The sequence below is a fragment of the Paralichthys olivaceus genome, chromosome 10 (assembly GCF_024713975.1).
Source record: "Paralichthys olivaceus isolate ysfri-2021 chromosome 10, ASM2471397v2, whole genome shotgun sequence".
In the NCBI taxonomy this organism is placed as follows: Eukaryota; Metazoa; Chordata; class Actinopteri; order Pleuronectiformes; family Paralichthyidae; genus Paralichthys; species Paralichthys olivaceus.
Genome location: NC_091102.1, coordinates 9,362,602 through 9,384,232, shown reverse-complemented (window position 1 = coordinate 9,384,232; position 21,631 = coordinate 9,362,602). Strand labels below are relative to the sequence as shown.

The following is a 21,631-nucleotide window of genomic DNA, read 5'->3' as shown; positions in this document are numbered from 1 at the left end:
TAGAAATACATTAAATACTCAAGTAGGCCTATAATGCCATTGATATATAATCATTTACTATTGAAACCGAGCTAATCATATTATTTTAAAATCAAAACAAGACACTACAAAGAAATCTATACAATATATAATACATCATTTATCATATTTAGCCTTTCTATAATCACCGATCATATAAAAACTTTGACGGTATTGAGAAAGAAGCCTTTTTATAAAGGACTAAGCTTACAGCTGTATAATGCTGCTGCTTTAAAAGTCATTATACAACTATGCTGATTAAACTAGTGTTAAATCAGTCAATATGTAATAAATGGCTGTTGATAGTGGCAAAACAAAGTCATGATACATCTAAAAACTGTTCAAACTAGAATGGCACTCAGCAGAGCGCACACCTTTGCACCAAGCTGCCAACACACTCTTAGATACCAGTTCCTCAAATGTGCCTGATTTTTTTTAATATCCAGATCTATATATTACTCTCTGGGAAAAATGTGAAAAACAAAAGAACACCCAAACTCACAATCTTAAAGAAAGTGACAACATAACCTCCTCGCCGCAGGTACTGCACCTTTTTATAATTTGCCTCTCTTGTGCAGTGTTGAGTATTATGAGACCCTCACAGTGATAGAAACACTGGACAGACCATGCCCATCCCCCCCTCACTGTAAGGCAGTTGAGATACTGAGCATGTAGTGCCCGGGGAAAAGACTTTTCCTGTGGGCGCCCCGGGGAAGGGACCTGTGTGATAACATGACATGTGAACCAACACTGTATGGCCAGGATAAGGATTCATCAGATACCAGAGTCCACCAAACAGACAGGGGAAGTAGTGATAAGAGGGCGGCTTTGGGTTTGATCCACTTATTTGGTGGTGCCGAGGTTTGGAGTAAGAGTCCCGGCAGATTCTCATCAGACTTCCCGTAATGTCATTTCTCAGAGATAAGTGCAGCCTTGGGAGCTTACATCCACTAAACCTTGTATGTCAGAGTAAATATACGGCCCACACACCTCCTATATAAGCAGGCTTTGGTGTTTGGTTGAAGATATTCACGTATGAAGATGCTCTTCGTGACAAGTTTTCCATGTTATGGCCACGACAATAAAATGTAATGCATACCTCTCTGAAGGCAAATGATTACTGTTTTCTTCCCATGGGCACTTTACTATAGAGTGTAATATACAGTAGAACCCTAATGAGCGTTGCATTGAATAGCCTGCAAGCAGGAATGCTGTATTCCAGAATATAGGACTAGATGGTAATACCCCCTGTAGGTTTGAAGGTCTTCTGCACAATTTAGGTTATATGCAGGTGTTAGCCGCCACCAGCGGATGTTAGGGACATAACTTTAATAGTGCACCTTAGCGTCATCAAGTGTTTGTCATTGTAATCAACGACACTGGCTGAACTTGAGAGTACGCTGAGGCTAAAAGTAAATCTGACTGATTCCTGGCCTGTGTAAGCTTGCTGTCTCACTGGAACAGCAAAGGTCTCTGAGGATGTATGGGGCAAGTAATGTTTCCTAATGATTTATTAAGTCATTTGCCCAGTGCTATTAGATTATTACTTGGTTTAGACAAAACTGCCATTCTCTGATTTAGTTGAAATAAATATTTGTTACAAAATCACCCAGAAGACTATGGCCTCTAGATGGCAGTAACACACTGACATTGTTTCAAGCATTGACTGAGTTGGAGCTGATGGTTAATTTGAAGAATTTATTTTACTTCAGGTAACCTTGTTAGATAAAAAATAACCTGAAATATGCTGAAATTTAAAGATAGATATAATACATATAGATATTGCTTTGGTTTGCATCAGACTGCTGAAATATCAAATGTAAGTAAACTCTGATCTTTGAAGTCAAGCTCATGTTTTGCTGCGGTACAACATGCCACAGAACACATCTGCACAAAGTAACATCCTGTTACTGCTATATGGGAAAACATGTCAATGAAGGCATATTGCATTTAGCTTAGCCCTGATTTCATGCAGTGCCTCCTCTCTGTCACTTGTCTGTGCTGGTGCACATGTTTCGTGCATTGCATTATGACGTCATGAACCTTCAGTATTACAGATTAAGGTTATAATCTGTTATTGTGGCACCAACGGAGAGGGATATTTTACAGCATCTATTTGTTTATCATTAGTTAACATATATTGAGAAACGACTCTGATGTGCTGTCTCAAACTGCAGCAGTAAAAGGTATGTGGACAGGAAGTACAGTTTGATTGCATCATTATGACATATTTCTTCTTATGCATGCTCCACCCACAATGCCAACCTATAAGTAAAATTATGTATTTGAATTTTGGAAGCTGAGACCTTAAGACAAAACACTCGTTGCAATCCCTTAACTAGGGTGCTTTCAGATTGGTGACAATCATTATTACTCTGATTAGCATCTTCTGCATTTGATAGCACATTTTCTCCACAGTAAAGGGGGAAGATGGGAGTACTGGTGAGGGGAAAATGCAATCTAGATGTCAGACAAGCATTTGATTAACCACTTACAGAGGCAGTCTCTGCAGCAGGGCTAGGCCATGCCATCTCACATTTCCAGTCAGCCCCATCCCTCAAACATTATGGTCCACAAAGTATTGATTTTTCATTCTTCTCAATATCCCCTTGCCGTTAATAGAATTTACACCAGACTATCAATGTCCCAAGGAGGCCTCCCCTCCCCTCACAGCCCTGCTGGGATGTTCTCATCCTTGGAGAGGGCACACTTCAAGCTCGCCGTTAGCTCCAGTTGTGAGTATCTACCTGAGAGAGAGACGACATGGAAATTGACAATATAGCCGAGAATGAAATGTATGTTAGCAGTGATTTGGACAAAAACCAAGAGGAGCAGAGGTGAGTCAGAGGCTGTTTTAGTATTTTTTTCCCCTACACATTTTAAAATGATTGAAAGCAGAGATATTCAGTAACAAGAGATTTATGATGTTATGGGTTGGAACACATCCGTACCATCTGTATTGTACCTTTCAGTAATTTGTGTAACATATAATCTGTTACTGCACCAGTTTGGAATGTGTGATGGGGAATTCTGAGTTCAAGTTCAAAAAGTGTAAAATTCACCCCGAGGATAACAACTGAAGATGTTCAGTTTCTTAATGACTAGGGTTGTGTAATGCAACTGTGTGTAAGGCAAATATATAATAAACTACAAAAATAATACACATTATGTATACTGTATATGTGTATAACAATAGAAATAATACAGATCATGTATACAGTATAGCTACAGACATAGTGCAGATTATGTGTACTATCTATATATAACAATACAAATATATACATATATCCAGATATAGTAAAGATTAAGTGTACTGTATATCAGTACTAAAATAAACCAGATCATATAAACAATATAAGTCTATATGTTTAACTATACAAATGATAAAGATTATGTATTCTGTATAAATGTACAAATATAAAACAATTAAAAAGAAATATCCCTCGGGACAGAGGCAAGAGAAATTATTTCAAGTTAACATGACAGTTTTGATCAGTATTAATAGTTGACTGAAACCATTCTACCGTGATCACATCACATATCTTCCATATCATCAGGCTGATAGTTGATAATTCAGAGCATCGCAAATGAAGCGTGTTCTCACAGATCCTGGTTGATAAGTTCGGAGCCCAGCCTGCAGCAACGCATTGTTTTCTGATTCAAGTGAGCTGGAGTCAGCTTGGTGACCTTAGCAGCTGTCCATGGGCACATTGATTTTTCTCCCACATTACAGATAATTGCTGGATGCTGTGAATCCTATCCTCCCAGGGCAGCGGGGAGGGGCTTCACTTGTGTGTTGACACGAGTGCAGCTATCTGATTTGAGGAATGTGATATCCTGGGATCTCATTGACTGTGATTGACTTCTGTGTACTTCCTGTCTATGAGTAACAGCTCACAGACAGAGCGGTGCTCTTCGTCCTATTTTAAAGTACAATGATGAGGGATTTTCAGAAAAGGCAGTTTCATCAAAAACTGCACTTTAATGTGAAAGTTTGATTTAGCAGCGGGAACAACTTTTAGACTTTAATGAGAGCGAGGGCTCTGTCCAACACTGTTAATGCGTTTCCAACTTGTTTTATTAATTATGATTAATGACCTATTTGGCATTCTTCTGTGGTGGCAAAAAAAGATAATGATCCTGATTCCCAAGTTGTGGCCAAATAGTGTAAATCACATTATTGGAATGAATGCAGTCGGTGTCTTTTACAAACACGTCTGTAACCTTTGGTGAGGGCCAAGCAGCAGCTCTTATTATATTATTATGAGTTTTCCTGTTCTGCATGGAGCAACTCTCATCATTGTATGCAAATAGATGCATCTACTGTTTGTTCTGCTCCATAAAGTAATGAAAAAGCCACTTTCACTGTTATTATGTGAGGAACAAATCTGTTACAATGGACTAAAAATTGACTTGAATCTCCTGCTTTGCATTTTCGTAACTTTTGCATGTTTGGAAGCACCTTGTGTTTTTAGCTAAACCTTATTTGAGTAATATTCACTAATTAATCAGTGTACTGCTGTCAGAGCAATTTACAAAGAAACATGCGGCTTCACATTGTTCTGAGGAAACCAATGAGGCATTCACCCACATGCAGCGAGCAGCACATTAAATCAGATGAGTCTCAGAACGCACTCTGCCTATCATCACCCTCTTAAATCATCGCTGTTGTAACCCCCCTCAAGACAACATGCAAACTGTGATTCTCAGTTGTTTGCAATGTGAAGGGGTTGTTGCACTTTGCACATCCCCACTCTAAGTGCTGTGGCCTGTGTGTCACGGAAAAAAAAACAGGCCAGTGATGCAGTGTAGCGAGGCCCAGGGGCAAGTGTTAGGCCACATGATGGAATGGATTCATGTGCTGTATTTAACTCTAAGGTCTGCTTTGGTCCGCTTTAACCTCGCACAGCGTTCCATTGTGGCCATATGTTCATGCACGGCTACTATGTACGCTAAAAGAGAAGCCAAGTGCACAATTTGCAGTGCAGGAATCACTCTAGCAATACTATTGCACTATTGCATGAAATATTTTGATGAAAAACACATTGGGATGTTTGGTTATATGTTCTTATTCTGGTATAGAAGGCTGAACTTCCAGTTGTCGTAGCTTGCTGTGTGTACATGCATGGGAAGTGTTATGCAAGCAGTTCCATTTGCTTGCAGAGGCAAAGACACGTGCCTCTGTTCATAACTAATGGAAGACTGTGTATGCCATTCATGCATGAAAGAGCCTGCATGGCATAATCCAGCATGAAATATCATAATGCTAAAAAGCTGTGGCTTTATGCGAGAATGCCCAAAAAACATGAACATGAAATATATTGTTTTATCAGATTTAAAATAATCGTACACAGAAACAATGAAAATATGTAGAATACAGTAATACCTGATGCAACTGTATAACATTTAGGTCTAATACCATGGTTTATATAGAGCTTAGGTTTGGCTCCGTTAAGGGTGACAGTTGGCAGATAGCGATAGAGTTTGGATTACGGCTGAAGCTTAATTTTTTAAAGCTCTCATGGATGATAAAACACATGCCATTTCCAAATGACTCATACAGGAATCAGATTTATATTTTAGATACTGTGATTTGGTCGTGTGCAGAGATGTTGTAAATAATACCATCAAAAAGAAAGAAAAAAGTCTGAACTGGAAACACCCGACTCTCCTGCTATGACCAGTGGAATTGAGTTGAAATATGAAAACAGCACATGCAGGTGAATATCATGCAATGTTATTTCTGTATCTTTGGTCATTGAGGCGGCCTTAATGAGCACAGCAACCTATTGGAGTCCAGCTGTTCAGCATTGATCCCTCTGTGTTTTCTGATGCACTGGCCCGGAATGTGATGTTGTTTCATTACTGAGGCAGAAGCGACAAGCTCAGTCTCCTCCCCCGGGGCACTGGCCACTCACTTGGACACTGTATGTAATCATAACTGAATGCCTGAGTCAGACAAGCTCAGTTGCCTATGGAAAGTCCAAATCAAGCAGGGGAGAAAGTTTGGAGTCAGGAGAGAAGGACGCAAGCACACATCACTGAAAGAGGCTTGAGAGGCCTGGACAGGAAAACACAGAAACAAGTGCTGCATTAAAGAATTGTCATCGGCTATGGACCCAGATGACAATGAACTTGGCGTCTTCACTGTCATTCAGTGAGTAGTGTGCTGTGCTCCGGTGCTCTGTGCTTATATGAACATTCAGTCAGGGCTGATTACTGATTACACAACTGACAAAGACCTTTGCTTTTCACGTCTTTCATCGATCATATAAGATTTAATTATTGACTTGAATAATGCTTTTGAGAAAACTGGTTTTGTTTGCATTGTGCTTTTGTTGCTTTTGTTGCTTTGTGGATTTTTTCTGATTGAAGGTCACAGGTTACTGAACTTAATCTTTATCGCTGACTAACAGTAATGATGTGTTGTGTGTTTCTGTGACATTGGTGAAGTTTTCCCTTGAGATTCAAAGCTCTTTTTAAAAATAACCGGTGTTTACATCTTTCAGAAGAACTGAGGGAGAGTAGCACATGTTTATATAGAGTTTCACACAGAAACATTAGTGCTGCAAGACTAATGATTATATTGTAGATGCTCGATGTATTTAAACATCTATAGCCTTTTGATTTACAGCCTGATTTTGAAACGTCATTGTAGGAAAAGCATAGCTGTAACTGTAATAAGTGGATAGCCATATAGATGTCAGGTTCAAGGGTATTGTGCGTACTCACTCACTGGCTTTGTTTATTAGGGTACTTAAATCTGCAATAACTGATTTCTCTTGTCACTTGGTGGCAGTGGAAAAAGCTGCAAACGTATCAATGACATATTCTCAGTTTGAAGTTGATGTAGTGAACTCATTATTTGGAGTCACTGGTGGCCACCTGTTGAATGTAAGTTCTCTGTTATCTCTGTTTTGGGTCTCTACCAACTCCTGATGAAAACATCTGGCTCTTTAGCTCCACTATGTACACCTGCTAGTCACCAACTGTGTCTAACCTCAAGTAGGAAGAGTGCAGTGGCTTTTCAGAGCTTTTGTTGAAAACAGCTGCCTGCTCTGGCTGAAAACAACTCTATGAGAAGAGTGACTGACCAGAACAGTAAAATCATGGGCTGGACAAGTCACCAATGAGCTGAAAGTCACAATAGAAGCTGTGTTAAGCTGCAGGAGAGCTGCAGACTCAGGTGAAAATTCTCTGAAAGCCCAAGGCTTGTTTTCACAAAGCCATTTGACCGATTGATATTAAAATACTTTTTTTTCTTTGTTAGTAAGTCAAAATGATTGCTGTGAAAAGGACCAATATGTTGGTATTCTATTGGTACACAGATTTCGCATTAAAGGTTCAGAGTGTAGAATTTAGTAAAATCAAGTGGTGAAGTTGCATGTTGCATCTGAATACCTCTCACCTCACCCCACCCTTCCAAACATGAAAAAGAACCTGAGGTAGCCTATGAGTTATCATGAAAATTCAAAAGGTGTTCAGTTTGTCCAGTCTGGGCTACTGTAAAAAAAATGGCAGCCTCCATAGAGACGACCCGCTCCTGATGTAAATATGAAGTATTTAAATATGAAGGCCTCATTCTAGGGTAAAGAAAACAACTATTCGTACAATTTGGGTGATCACACACTAGTGAAAACATCACTGTTATAATTCAATTTCTGCCAATAGATCCCTTTCACCTAAATCTTACACACTGGACCTTTAAGTTGGATATGGAATAGTCACATATGTATGTGAAATGTCCATCATGTACTTGTCTAATTGTCCGGTGCATGCTGGGAAAGGCTTCAGCCTGCAGCGACCCTGAACAGTATGAGCAGATGTGGAAGATGGATGGATGCATGGATGACCTGCCAATGACCCATACGAGAATCCTCATTAAGTTTCCACACACACTCAGAATAGGCAACAGAGTCTCAGCATTACTTTAAACTTCATCAGCAGGTGTGGTGAAACTAGCAAACCAAATCCATAATCGTTTTCAAAGTGTTGCATAACTCAGCCTGGGAACACTTGACTTCCCATCCCAATTATTCAGACCACTGAATATTCATGGCAAAAACGCCACTCAGATCTTTAAACTTCCTTCTAAAAGCTGTTTAATTCACTGAGTAAATCAGCTGAGGCACGGGCATAATTACTGTTGCACTAACAGATTGGGAAAAGTTGAGGTGCTGAGGTGGCTCATAGGCAGATACGTGTTGACAAACACCCCAGCGCTGTGCATGAGACAGTTAAGTGTGGTCTTTGGGGGCATTCGTGACCACTGACACACACATGTGGATGATGTCCAGGGGCCACTTATACTAAGTCGGGATCAGAGGGTAGTAAAAGCTACGAGTCACGTCACTGTGCTGCATGGAGGGGTTTATAATACCATACAAACTGCAGTATAACATCACATGGAAGCATGAGTTCACAGTTACATTCTATGGACATCCATCCATCCATCCATCCATCCATCCATCATCCATCTTTTTGAGGGTCATGGTGGGACCGGAGCAAATCCCATCTGACATTGGGTGGGAGGTGGGGTACACGAAACAAAACAAAACACATAACAAATAACTATTCCTGCTCACATTCCAACATCCAAATCTTACCCAGAGAAAACCACAGAAATACAGGAAGCACACAGGGATTCAAATCTAGAAGCTTCTTTGCTGTGTGGCTCATCACTACCACCACACTCTACGGACATTTCCTTAGAGAATGTGGTGTTAGGATGTTTTCAGTTGCTACATTTATGCCCTTGCTATCTAGCATGGTTAGCAATGTATGCAGAGTGATTCCTTTGAGTGAGGAAGGTTGTGCTCCATGGTCTTAGTTACGCTGTCCTTTTTTTAGCTTTTAAAGGCAAACAACGTGACCCAAAGGCAGGACTTGCACAATTTAAGCACCACTGGCTTTTAAGTGGCCAAGTGTGCCAGAATGACTGGAATCAGCTCTTTTAAAAAGGGACTCAGGGAGAGGAGAGTTGGGGATCAGCAGGGCAGCAGGGTTTTATTGGTCAAAGCCTCAACCATAGTCTCCTTAGATCTAGCTTCTGTCTGACCCTAATATGCTTTGCCACTAATGTTGGCCGTTGGGCCGCTAGCCCAACTAGACAAACATAACTGTCCAAAATACGCTGAGTCTCTCAATCCTCCCATCACAGGACACCGTGGCTGCATTTGGAGCAAACTGTCAGACACGCTCTCAGCGCTCATCAGAGCATCCCTAACGTCTTGTGTGTACCATTAAAAAAAGTCTTATTCAGATTCTGTTGTGTTTCAGAACGTGATGGAAATAATGATAGTATTTTTTTAGGGCAAAATTCAAATCTGCCACGACAAATCAGGCGGCCCACCTTTTTACCCATCCGGTCTCATCTTTTCCATGGCAGCAAACAAATCTGAGCCTGACCCTGAGTGGAAGTGACAACATTCTTTACTGCGTCTATCACTCTCAGCAAAGGCACATTGAATCACCCTGCAGAGGGTTACAAGTTGTGGCATTTAAATACAGGATGGTTGCTACTCGACTGCTGAAGTAGTTGCAAATCGAGGCTCCAAATCTCCTCAACTAGTATTTGTATTCTGCGTATTCATTGTTTGTTTATTTATTCATTGCTATCTGACAATTTTTATTGATCGGTCAGTTTGTTATTCTGTCAAGCTCCCAACAGGGATTCAGACTGAATGTAACCAGACAGGGGAGTATCTCCGTTTAACCATTTAAATTGTTTAATTTTGACTTTGCTGCAAAATAAATGAACAAGCAAGAGTGTTACATTTGTGCAATTTCCACAGTTTATTGAATATCAAGGGCTAAAATTATTATCATTATTACAGTAAATAGCTGTATTCAATCACAGTTTATGAAGTAGAGCAGATGCTTTTGAAGAATATATTCATAAGGCTGCGGATCGGGATAACAGAAAAATGTGTCTGTTTTCCTGTGAGAATTTTCTCTCATCAAAATGGTCTGAGCCATTCGAAGAGATATCAAACCTCCTCAGATCTGAGACGAAGCTAATTGTTGCTTGGTGGTTTTCGACAGAGGTGCCTCATCTGTGGCGTTTGATTTATGAATGGAGGGGCTTCCTCTTTGGGATAATAGACGCGTGGTGATTCTTCATCTGGAGACGGGGACAGAATGTGATTCTGCCGGAGTTATCTTTTGCCAAATTAGATCCCTCCTGCTTATTTATCAGCATTTGAAACCCTGACACAAAATGGAAAAAAACCCACACACACTGAAATGGCCCCTACATCTAAGATATGAAAATTTATGGAGATGTATTTCAATCTAAAGATATAACACAGAGCAAATGAGATGCTGGAAGCATCTGTATGCAGCTGACTACATGAATCACAATCACCTTCGATAAATCTCACAAACCCAGTCTGTGTATTCTGATGTCCTTTGAAAATCACTGTATCATCAGCTCCGTGTTTGTTCATCTTGAGTGGTTTTGTTAAAATGTTTGGAGGCCACTCGTGAATGGTCCCATTGAGAGTAAGAATTTTGCAGCTGAACTGTTTTGAAAGGTTGAAACAAATGCAGTTTACAGTATGGGCATCCTAATGGGCAGCTGTGCACCTGTGCAGCCGTGAGGCGGAGACCTCAGCTCGGGAGGGGACACGTTGGGTCGCCCTGTCTCTCCAGCTCCTGTGTTGCTTCTGCTCACAGTGTGTCTCTGTCATTTCGTCTCTTTATCATTCTCAACCCTTCCCTGCTTTCTGGGAAGACATGGCCGAGGATTGATGAGACCATCCTTTGGGGAATTCTTGGAAGCTGGCTGCAGCAATTCCTGTGGCCCTTGCTACCACACACACACATGCACACACACACACACACACACATCTTTGCACATTCCTCTCTCCTCCACACTCATCTCCCACCACCATTGCCACCCCTGTCCCTCCCTCCCTGCCTCTGCCCCTCGCTCTGGCTCTCTCTGCCTGTCTCCAAAGCTGTTGTTACTGTGCGGCTCCCGCACATCATTCCACCGTGATGGAAATTAAATGAAGGTGGCTTAACACAGCTAACAGAGGCATGCTTTGAAGGATGTAACCGAGGGGAAGCTGTGCTGCCAGATCCTTTTCCATGGGCTGTGGATTTGCGCTGTTGAGGCGAGGACAAGCAATCACTCAGCCATGCAGAAGCCCAGACAACAGGACTAATCTCTCCACCTGACTTGTGGAAGCTCCACTTTTTTTTCCTGAATTATTTATTCTCTGCTGCAAAAGACAGTGTGGGACAATGGAGCCGGAGTGAAGTACATGGTGAATTTGTAGCTTTGACTGCAGTCTGCAGCACACATGGATGTGTTCAGCTTTGTGAAGATGCCAAAGCTGTCAGGGTGAGTCCGACGGATGCTTCTGTGTGTTTGCCTGTATGTGGATGTGGCCGCTCGCTCTGCAGGAGCTGGTGCTTTGTATGTTTCGAGGCACGATTTGGAGAATGACACAGGAGTAGCGTGGAGCGAGCGGTGGAGATTAAAAATGCTGAGTTATGGATTGCCCAAGAGAGCAAGTTGTGCAGTCATGTATGATGTGAAGTGAATGAGCAAGTGTGGCGGATAGGGGTCGGGGTGGATGCAGAAGAAGATGCGGTTCAATTATCCAAACAGTATCTCCACTAAGTTCATTAAATCCTTATACTGCAGACAGTGGTTATGGTTTGTTGCATTAAGTGTTTTGTAATGTGATGAAACCAACGCAAATTAAAACATCATGGAAATCTATAGTTGTTTCAGATTATAAATCCCATCAGTTAAAGGGCCCCTGAGTTCTCATATTTTAGTTCATAATCGTCTTAACATGAATAAACAAATGCTATCAGTCTTATTATGAGTGTTCAAGTTCACATGGAGGAGGATGAACTTAGAAGCTGAGAGAACAGTTAAAATTTAGTTTTTTGAATATGAAAAACATAAAATTGCTAAATTGCTCAGTACATTGCAGTTTTCATTTTCATATTTAGAATGTGAAAGAATTTAAAATGCAGTTTGTGTTTTGATGTTGCTGTTCTTTATAAAGTTGTGTGTATGATGTGTACGACATTAAACTCCAAGTCCAGAGGAATTAATTCATTGCCAGGGCAGGCACCTCACCTTATGCACCCATGGGTCTGCTAGATTGAGCTGATCTGCCCCAGTGGAGAGTAATCCTCCTAGAGGATTTGGCTCCTTCAGGGACACTACAGACCACTGGTGTTGGACACACATGATCATAAAAGGGAAATATTAAATCAGATATTGGACGTGTCACAAATATGCCCATTTGGTGCATTTGATATTTTTTTACTGAGCTGAAAGAGCTTATCAAAACTTAAATATTCCGCAGTTTAATGAAGCTTTAGTAGCATTGAATTTGGGTGCATTTGGGAAATTATGTTTTTTATAAGGTATAAGGTTGGTAGCAGGGATTTTTCCATCAGATGACAGGATGTTTTCCAGTTAGGCTCCCTCCACGGTGCATTTATGATGCAGCTCCCAGTGGACCCCCAACGTCACTGCATCCTGTCACTGCTAATAATGCCACACAATGCTTTCCCTCAATTATGAGCTACCACTGCTACTGTGGCTTTTTTATTTTTTTCCTCTCAACTGCCAGTGCGAATTAAAGTCAGCAGGACACTGTTTTGCTGTTAGGTTGATAAAAACATTTTTTTAGAAAAACCCAGTGTAGAGATCTACAAGAAAAGCAACATTTCCCCTCATTGTCTTTTCTTCCTGCCTCCAGACGCCCCCACATGTATCTGCTGTCAGAAACAGAAGCATGCTCTCGCTTTCATTTTCTTCAGTTGTGGTTTGATTTAAATCTACCCAGGGTTTTCACTCTTGATGTTGTTTTGTTGAGGGATAACTAACCCTCACCCTCCATGTCTTCTTACATCTTAAAGAGAAAGTTTGAGCCGTTTGACCAAAGTTGTTTAAATCGCTCTATATGTGCAGAAGTTTTGTACGAGATGCTGTTACACTTCTCATACATCCGTGGTGATAATGAGCATGGATTTTAACTATTTATGTAGAAAGTGTCAATTATCACTCCAACACAGTGATTGCCTGATTCAGCAGGGTTGCTGGAATGTGTGTGCAGGTGACAGCTTATCGGGCTTATTGTGCACGCATTCACACTTAAATAAAACCTGTTCTTTAAATGTGTTCATTTGAATGTTTTCCTGAGCTTGATTAACATGGAAGAAGAGTTTTTGCTTCTGCTCATTGGCTTTGTTCATTCCAAGCTGTGCATGTGAGTGTGTGTGTTTGTGTGTGTGTGTGTGTGTGTGTGTGTGTGTGTGTGTGTGTGTTGTTCCTAAATCCATTATGTGAACCGTTGTTTGACATATTTTGACGGCAAACTTTTTTCACAGGAAATCACTGGACACAAATTGATTAGCCTAAATGTTCATCAGAGTACACAAAGAGCAAAAGATCTGTCATAGTTAGCCATTCAACTCAGCAGCAGCTCTCAGGGAAGAGTGGATCACAAATGGCTCAGGGTCAAAAACACAAGCCAGCTGGCTGGTGGTTCAGTTCTCGGGCAACCATTTATTTTGCTCTGTCCTTTAGAGGCTTTTAGCATAAAAGCAGTGTCACACAATGAGGTGCAGGAGAATCTAAGTCTGGTTCATTGCCCAAGGGGTAAGTTTATCACTATATTTGGTTACTGTTTTACACAGAGTACTGTGGAGCAAGGCAGGCCTGATGCCATGTAATAATAAAATAATGAAATAATCATGAAAACATATAATGTATGTTTTTCTGCAGCCGGATATAAAACTATTAATAAAACAAGGAAAGTTATACATGTGGTCAAATGAGAAACGTATGATGCATGTGTGCAGTCATGCACTTTAGGGTTCTGATTAGTTATTGTTGCAGGATAAAATATATCCAGTCTTGGAGCAGTAGCCCTAAAGCAAAATGGTGGTGTTTTGCTGATTAACAGGTAAACCAGAGACTCAGACGCTCACTCAATGTAAAATAGCAGGAGGATCATGGTGGGTGGCCTGTTTCCCAGATGCTGTTTTATTTCCACCCAGAGGAGATTAACTAACCAAAACCTTTCTATACAGAGGCACCACAGAGCTGCTCAGGAATAGTGTGGTTGCCCATGGCAACAATATCAGTGCTTCCAAAGACAAACACAGAAATACAATATTGAGTTGCAATGGGGTAAATAGGCAGTAGTGAGTGTAGATATGTTCAATATCACTGCATGATGTCCCTATATGGGGCAAAGCACAAATTCTAGTCACCTACGACTGCGTGATTTGGTTGTGTTGATGTTATTTCATCATCGTTAGCTTCATATAAATGTGGTTTCTTCCATGTCGAGATGTATTCTTCTCTGGAGATAAATAAACACGTTGTAAAGTGTATAAAATTATCTTCAAGTCACAAAACAACAGAGAAATTATGTGTAACTACAAGGTCAGCTTCACATTAACAATGGTGTATAAATCGGAGACACACTATAAATGCTAGTTCGGACAAGATTGGAGTATTGTGCTGCCATACTGACCACAGCATTAGAGCCAAGATTGTGGTCAGGGAAGTCCAGAAGCGGGCAGACGTTTTCTTAAACAAAAGGCGGCCCGTTTGTGTCCTCACCAGGATGGAGACAGTCTAAAAGAGGAGCGGAGGAATAAGGCCTTTAATCAGAGAGGTTCCTCTCTGTCTGTGCCACTTCTCCGCTCCGCTCCCCTGCCTCCTCCCAGGAGATGGTCATCTCATCTGCTGCCTCTGCACAGATTTCATATCCAAACACAATTACATTAGTGGTCTATCTCTGCATAAATGTCTTGCTTCAATTCAAGAGCACAGAGGAAGTAGTGTCACGGCATCTTCCTCATGTATCTCAAGTCATATATCTCAATACTTTTTTATTTTAATTTCATGAATATCAATGTAATTATCACCAAGGATTTGGGATTTCTTTAAAATGACCAGTAATGCTGTCTCTATGTGTCTGCCCTGCAATACGCTGGCAACCTGTTCAGGGTATACCCCGCCTCTCACCCAATGTCAGCTGGGATTGGCTCCAGCTCCCCGCCATGACCCTCAAAAGGTTAAGCGGTATAGCTAATGGATGGATGGACTGCCAGTAATGTAATTGTGACAGTGTGATTGTATGACACGTGTGACATTGTGTGTAATCATGCAACAGCAACTCTGTAGAATGTTGAAAGACTAGATATTAGCCTGTTAGTAGATCCTGCATGAGACTGGATTCATATTAAATCACACGCCACTGTCAAGAGTAAAGTGATGTTTCATTCATGACGGCATATGTTAGCAAAAAAAACTGAGATCGGTATTTGTCTCTGGACGTGGGGATACTCACCCAATGCATGCTGGTCAAGTCATAAGAACCAATAAGGGAAATCATTGGTCATCCGGTAATCAGCACATACATGCCGGCAAAAGTTAGCCATCAAGTGGAAGTGCAAATCGTTGACATTCACAATGGCAGGCATGAGGCACCACAGCATGGTTTCATGTAGCCAAGCCTCATGGAGATCGTGTAAATTATTCACACTAACTTGAGTGTCTGTGTTGGAATGTGCTCCTCTCGTCCTCGGCTTGTCTATAATGCAGCGTGACTCCCTGAATTTCGCATTTTCAGCCTTCATGACTCACCAAGGTGCTTCTTCCCAAACCTGCCTGTATTCAGAGAGATGAAAGCGAAAGTGAACCACTGTGATAAAGCAAGGATCACATTGTCCATGCAACTTTTATGAAGGACTGATAAGTGATCTTTTCCCATGTGTCAGAGAGCACAATAACTCTTACATCTTCCAAATAGATGAACTTGAAAGACTATTGATGCTGCTCATCCAAACGATAGATGCACAAAATGAAGACACTGTTGTAATCTTCAAATTTAGAGGATGCTGAATTTAGATGCTGTAGCAAAGTCTTAATGCTATTGTAGAATATTGATGGTATTGTAATTTTAATGTGCTGTGAATCCTTTTTGCTTTTCCATTTGTTGTCATTGCCTTTTAAAGATTAGTTTTTGAATGCTACTGAATTATAAAATAAGTACAATCATAAGAAATGTGCCAAATGCAAAAAAAGTCTCATTGAATTTTGTAGTTTAAGGGCAATTTGTCCCACAAGGTATTCTTCAGGAACCTACACTTTGTTTGCGGCGTCTTGTTCTAATTGTCCTCGCTCTGACTCTTGGGTAACCTGTTCATGAATTGTGCAGCATGGCTTGCCCACTTGGCGCTCAATTACTTAGTCCAATGTGACTGCGCGGGCATCATTTATTAACACAGGCTGAGGAGGATCAGTTTCACTGTCCACCAGCGGAGTGAACCTTTTCAGCCTCTCTGTTAAGCTGGAGTGCTGCAACTCAATGGCAGAATGTACCTGCCGCCTGCAGACAAAAGAAATCAAAGATCACAGTGTCTAAAACTGTGCTGTTAATATGGAGACGCTGTGGCTGCGACACAGAAAATGGATTTGAAAGAGCCCAGAAACATATGATAAAGGCAAAGCACCTGGATATGTAAGTAAAAAACCTTTTACTGTGTTGTAAACCTTTAGAGAAATGTCAAACATTGCAGAGCTTAAGGTGAAAAAATATAAGATATAATTCAAATGCTACTGTAGATGACCTTTCTTTATATTACTGTTTGAGGACATTAAAACACTGATCGTGTTAACACGGCGGCTGGGTTAATCCCAGAATCTGAAATTAGAGGGTACAACAGGACCCATCGATGAGGTGAACACGGCTCCAAAAGTGTCAAACAGCATCCAGTTGTGCCCACACATCATTTGAGCTGCAGGAAATGTGTTCTAAATATACACCATGGAGGCCTGCTCCCAGCTAATGTACTGTGGGTCAGATAAATCCATATCCATGTGGAAACACTAATATCCCCCAAACACAGCACTGTACTGGGTTAGAAATCAAATTGCTTCCTGTGTGTCCAATTTTAAAATGTAGAGCACAAAAGAAAAAAAAAACAATTATCAGCTGTAATACTCTTTAGTCCATCTGTGAATTATGATTTAATGCATTAAGTAGCACTTATAGTTCATTAGTGTATGTGATGTCAGAGCTGCACAGTTGTTCCAGTTGCATGATTTTGTTTGTTTTAAATCATTGTGTAACCCTTCTCTTAGCTCATTCATTGCGCTTTGATGAGCCGGCAATATTTTATTCATATCTCATGAAAAGGGCACGTGACAGACATGCTCACAGACACACCCACACCACCACACACACTCTCACGCAGATATGTGCACGATGCACCTGCACACAATTTATTATCAGCTGTACAGTGACTGGGGAAACATTTAGAGGTAAAGAAAGAGGGGCTTTGAATAATGAATGCGAAGAGCCGTGTTACACGGCAGACAAGCCTTTGAAGTGACATAACTTACTGCCACTGCTTTCATAGCATCACCAGTGTGCAGACACAAAGACAGATATAAAGGAAGAAGGGTGCAGATGAAAAACACGGCAGATGAAAACATTTCAACCAATTACAGTTCTCCCCGAATACCTGGCAACTTGTAGCCCTGGACGCGGGTGTGTTTTGTTGCCAAAATCAGAAAATCAGCTGAGAATTGAGATTTTCCACAGGCTCTTTCATACAATAGAATTGTTAACGTGCCTGGTGTTTGGCCGTAGCCGGTTGTGTTTCCTGATAAACTTTATCAAATCATCTTGGCATTGAGCAAATCAAAGGGCTTCTTTATAAAGAGAATTCCTCCAGGCTTCTTTTATAAATAATATGCTGACATCTAGAAATAAAACCAATTTCATGCCTCTCAAAGCACAAGAGTGAGGCATGACAACTCCGCCTGTGTGTCTGGCTTACGTAATTAATTTGATTTGTATTCACTGAGTGAACTGCGGCGATGGGACATTGTTCATCACGCAGGAATCGGGCATTCTCTTATCACTCGGGTTGAATCCCTTCACATGAGCCCACAACTCATTTATTTCTATCATGATTGGTCATCATATCATGGTTTACCTCTATACTGAATATTATTTTGAACTCCTGAAGTTGGATTAACTGATATTCCATTTCACGATTTATGACTTATAAAGTTGCTCTATGCTTTACTTCTCTCCCCTTTTCTTCCTGTGCAGCCACAGGACCAGATCCTCAGGCTGGCCGCCCCCTTCAGGGACCTGGAGTTCTTCACAGGGACCCCCCAATGGATGGGACATGGGCACCAATAGAGAGGGGCGTGACTGCTACATCAAGTAAGTGCCCTGTGTTTAGAGAGACCGAGGGGGGTCTTACTCTGTCCCAGATGTTTCAGACGCTTTGCCAACCCGTGATTATTCCAGCCACGTCACTGCCTCCACACTGTCTCCATCTGTGCATTCGGAATACTGATTCTCTGTTCTCTCCGCTGCTGCGCACACTCTGCCCCTGCCTACTCTCACTCTCTCTCTCTCCCTCACACTCTCACACACCCACAATACTCCTCATGCAGTCTATATCAAATGCAGAAGAAGAGATTTTGAGTGCATGTGCGTGTGTGCTGCAGAAGAAGAAATCCACCTGTGCAGGGACTTGTTTTGATCTGGGAGGCGACGCGTTCCACAGAGGACGCTGGCTCGGTGTTATCAGTGTAATTGAGCCTTGGTAATTGGCACTTCTGGATATTTGCACAGGCAGGTAAAAAGGAAACTCTTTGCTGGTTCTTGATATGTTTGTGCGCTCATGTCCTGATTTAAAAAGTGAGTGTTTGCTCCTTTTATCTGTTGTGTTGATTCAGCTGGGCTTTCCTCTGTTTTTTCACACCTGAGATGTGCAATATGCATCCAAACTAGATCTGAAATAATATTGATGCATTTCTGAAACACTGTGCATACTAGATTCTGTCTTGCACGTTTTATCTCCTCTCATTTGTTCACTAGATCATTACTTCTTCTCACTGGTATTCATCAGGATAGAATCTAACATGTACATGTACACTGCACAGTCGTGTTTTGTTCAAGATGCATGTTGAAAATGTGAAAAACATCTGTCTATCTGCGTGATACACAGAATCGAAGGTGAGCACTTTTCACACATGGGTTACAACATGAGAGTCGTGATGTCAGAGGAGTTATATAAGAAGTAAGGAGCAGTGAAAGTGCTGGATGCACAGTGTGTCTGGATGAGGCAGGCAGATCATGGAGGATGTTTTGGCTCCAGATTTAGCTCTCAAATTTTGAGAAAGCCTCATGAATAATCAAATGTCTGTTCCTGTGACTGTCAGGGACCATCTGAGTTTGCAAAGTGTCCCGGGTGTTGACAGTAGATTGTTGTATTTCTCAATGAAACACATGTCTACTCAGCGTGACAGGAGCACATGAATAAAGCAGTAGTAGGCATTTAAAATTTACAATGTGAGACAGAACATTCAAAGGACCCTTGTGTAGGATTTAGGTCAGACTTTGGAAGTATAAAATTCAGAATCATGTCTTAATTTCTTTATATTCACTTAAATCAAACAGATATGGAAAAATGGTTTTGTTATCTTAGAATGAGCCAGAGAGAGTCCACTGACCTGTCAGGCAAGAGCCCTGAATGGACAAAACAAACACCTACTCAAAACAGGGCATTTTGTATTTTGTTGCCTGAAGGCCACAACAGATTCCCCCTACTCCCTTGGTGAGGGAAGGGCAATCAGTTGGTTACACTCTGCACCCTCAACACTAGATGTCATTAAATCTTACATCCTGGTCCTTTAGGCTAGGTTTGCATTTAAGAAAATTCACAATAGCCAAGCACCTCTAAATGTGGACTGTGATTACATCATGTTCCAACAAAAGGCAAGAAAAATACAACCCCCTAAGCATGAATGCTAAGGAGTATTTTCTACTGGTATGTTTGCGATATGAGTGCGTCCACACTGACAAAAGCATTTGCCTTCTCCCATCCACTCGTCTGTCCTATGTTTCCAGACTATAACCACCAGCCATAGAAAGCATTTCATTACATAATTAAGAACTCACTTGGGCATCATGTGACGTTTAGCTTTAAGCAACGCAGATAGTTACTGACTGAGCTCGTGGCTAACTGAAGCTTTACAAACATTCAAACACACACCAGCTTTCGCACGTATTTTGTTTCCCTCCAACTTCCTGAACTGCCTGCACATCAAATAATGTCAACAAGCTTTGACGCTCATTGGATTTTTTCCCAAATTCAGACAGTTGATGTAGGAAGTGCAACAGAACATTTAGAAGTCTATACCCAGTATCGATGGAATAAATACAAAGCATCCCTTAAGAGGAGTAAGTGGATATTGTTTTCATAAATAAACATACTCCTCTTTAAGAAAATGTATGAAAATCATCTTCGTACAATGACACTGAGACCAGTATTTCTTTTCACTGCTCATTTTTGTTCATTTTTTAAAACTGTCTAAGACAATGTGGCTCATGGTTGCTATATAGAGCCTTGAAGAGCTGCACTAGCAGCTAATGGGTATTATTAGGCGCCATTAGATGCATGGCTCTCTGCATAATGGGAATTTTGCCATGTTTAGCAGGTGGCCATGCAGGGTAGGAGACAACACTCTTCCTGCATGCACAGGTCCATATGGTTGTGATTTGTGCACAGTCTGTTTAGTTTGTTTTTAAGAGACAAAACTGACACACAAATCCATGTGACCCTCTGAGATTTAAGGATTTGACAGTTTGTAGAATTATGTGTGAAAATCTCAAATGTTTGGCAAAAGAACAAAGAACATTGTTTTTTTAAAGAAATTGGGGAAGAAAATAAAAAAACAAGATGTTTGATTCTGTTGCATGGAGGCTTCAGTGTATAAATAAACATGGGGTCACATAACTAATTGACCAACCTTCCAACCTGTGTTAGGTGAGATTATTTGCATTAATGTTTCCTAACGCTGCAACTTAATGATATCAGGCATTCAGAAAACTCTGAAATTATATACAGTGGAGTCCAAAAGTCTAAGACCAGAAGAGAAATAGTTTAAATTCAGTTCCAAGGGTAAAACTTCAAAACAGTAATGACAGCACAGTGAATGATAGTATATAAAAGGTAGTATATGAAACCCGGAATCAAATTTACGACAAGACCTGCAGCTTTGATGACAAATACATCAATACACAATGACACATTTTACATTTAGGGTGGTTGTTGTTTTGTGCAGTCAGACTTGTTAAATAACCCCCCTCAGGAAAGTAAACATTAACTCATTCAGAGACACATTTCCTTAATTTCCCTGTAAATTAATGAAATGTGGATTTCCTCTTGGATAACCTTGTTTAAATCTGGAACAGGGAGATTAATTCAGCTCAGTATTTTAAGGTATTTTTTATCTTTTTATGGTCTTTTTACTTTGCAAATATCAATATTAGTGCTTCTGTCCATACATGGGGACACGCATACATTATTGAACTGATGGCTTGGGAAACAGCCACTCTTATTCTGTTAGGTGACTTCCTCTTATATCTTTCATCACAACTATCTTCTGCTTTGTTCTGTCCACAGTTAAATTGCTGTTTTCATGATACAGTAAGTTATTGGGGTCAATTTCCTACATTAGTTGCAGAGTAGAGTTTGTGACTGAAAAACATCTGAGAGAATCTCACTCTAAGATTAATGAGTTTTGCCTTTG

The 21,631-nt window shown here is 40.8% G+C and overlaps 1 protein-coding gene across 6 annotated transcripts in view; it reads left to right on the top strand.

Annotated features, from left to right (window-relative positions):
• Positions 1–5,981: 5,981 nt before the first annotated feature.
• The window catches only part of frmpd4 (FERM and PDZ domain containing 4), a 29,856-nt gene continuing 14,206 nt past the window's right edge, over positions 5,982–21,631 (top strand). For 2 of the 6 annotated variants that reach the window (XM_069532844.1, XM_069532842.1), the window contains exons 1-2: positions 5,982–6,175; positions 18,135–18,251. In XM_069532844.1, the coding sequence (XP_069388945.1) occupies positions 6,132–6,175; positions 18,135–18,251 (161 nt within the window). In that variant the 5' untranslated portion in view covers positions 5,982–6,131. Of the gene's footprint in view, positions 6,176–11,177; positions 11,369–18,134; positions 18,252–18,527; positions 18,673–21,631 lie in introns of those variants that run through there. The other 4 variants (XM_069532845.1, XM_069532843.1, XM_069532847.1 and 1 more) reach the window with 3 other exon arrangements.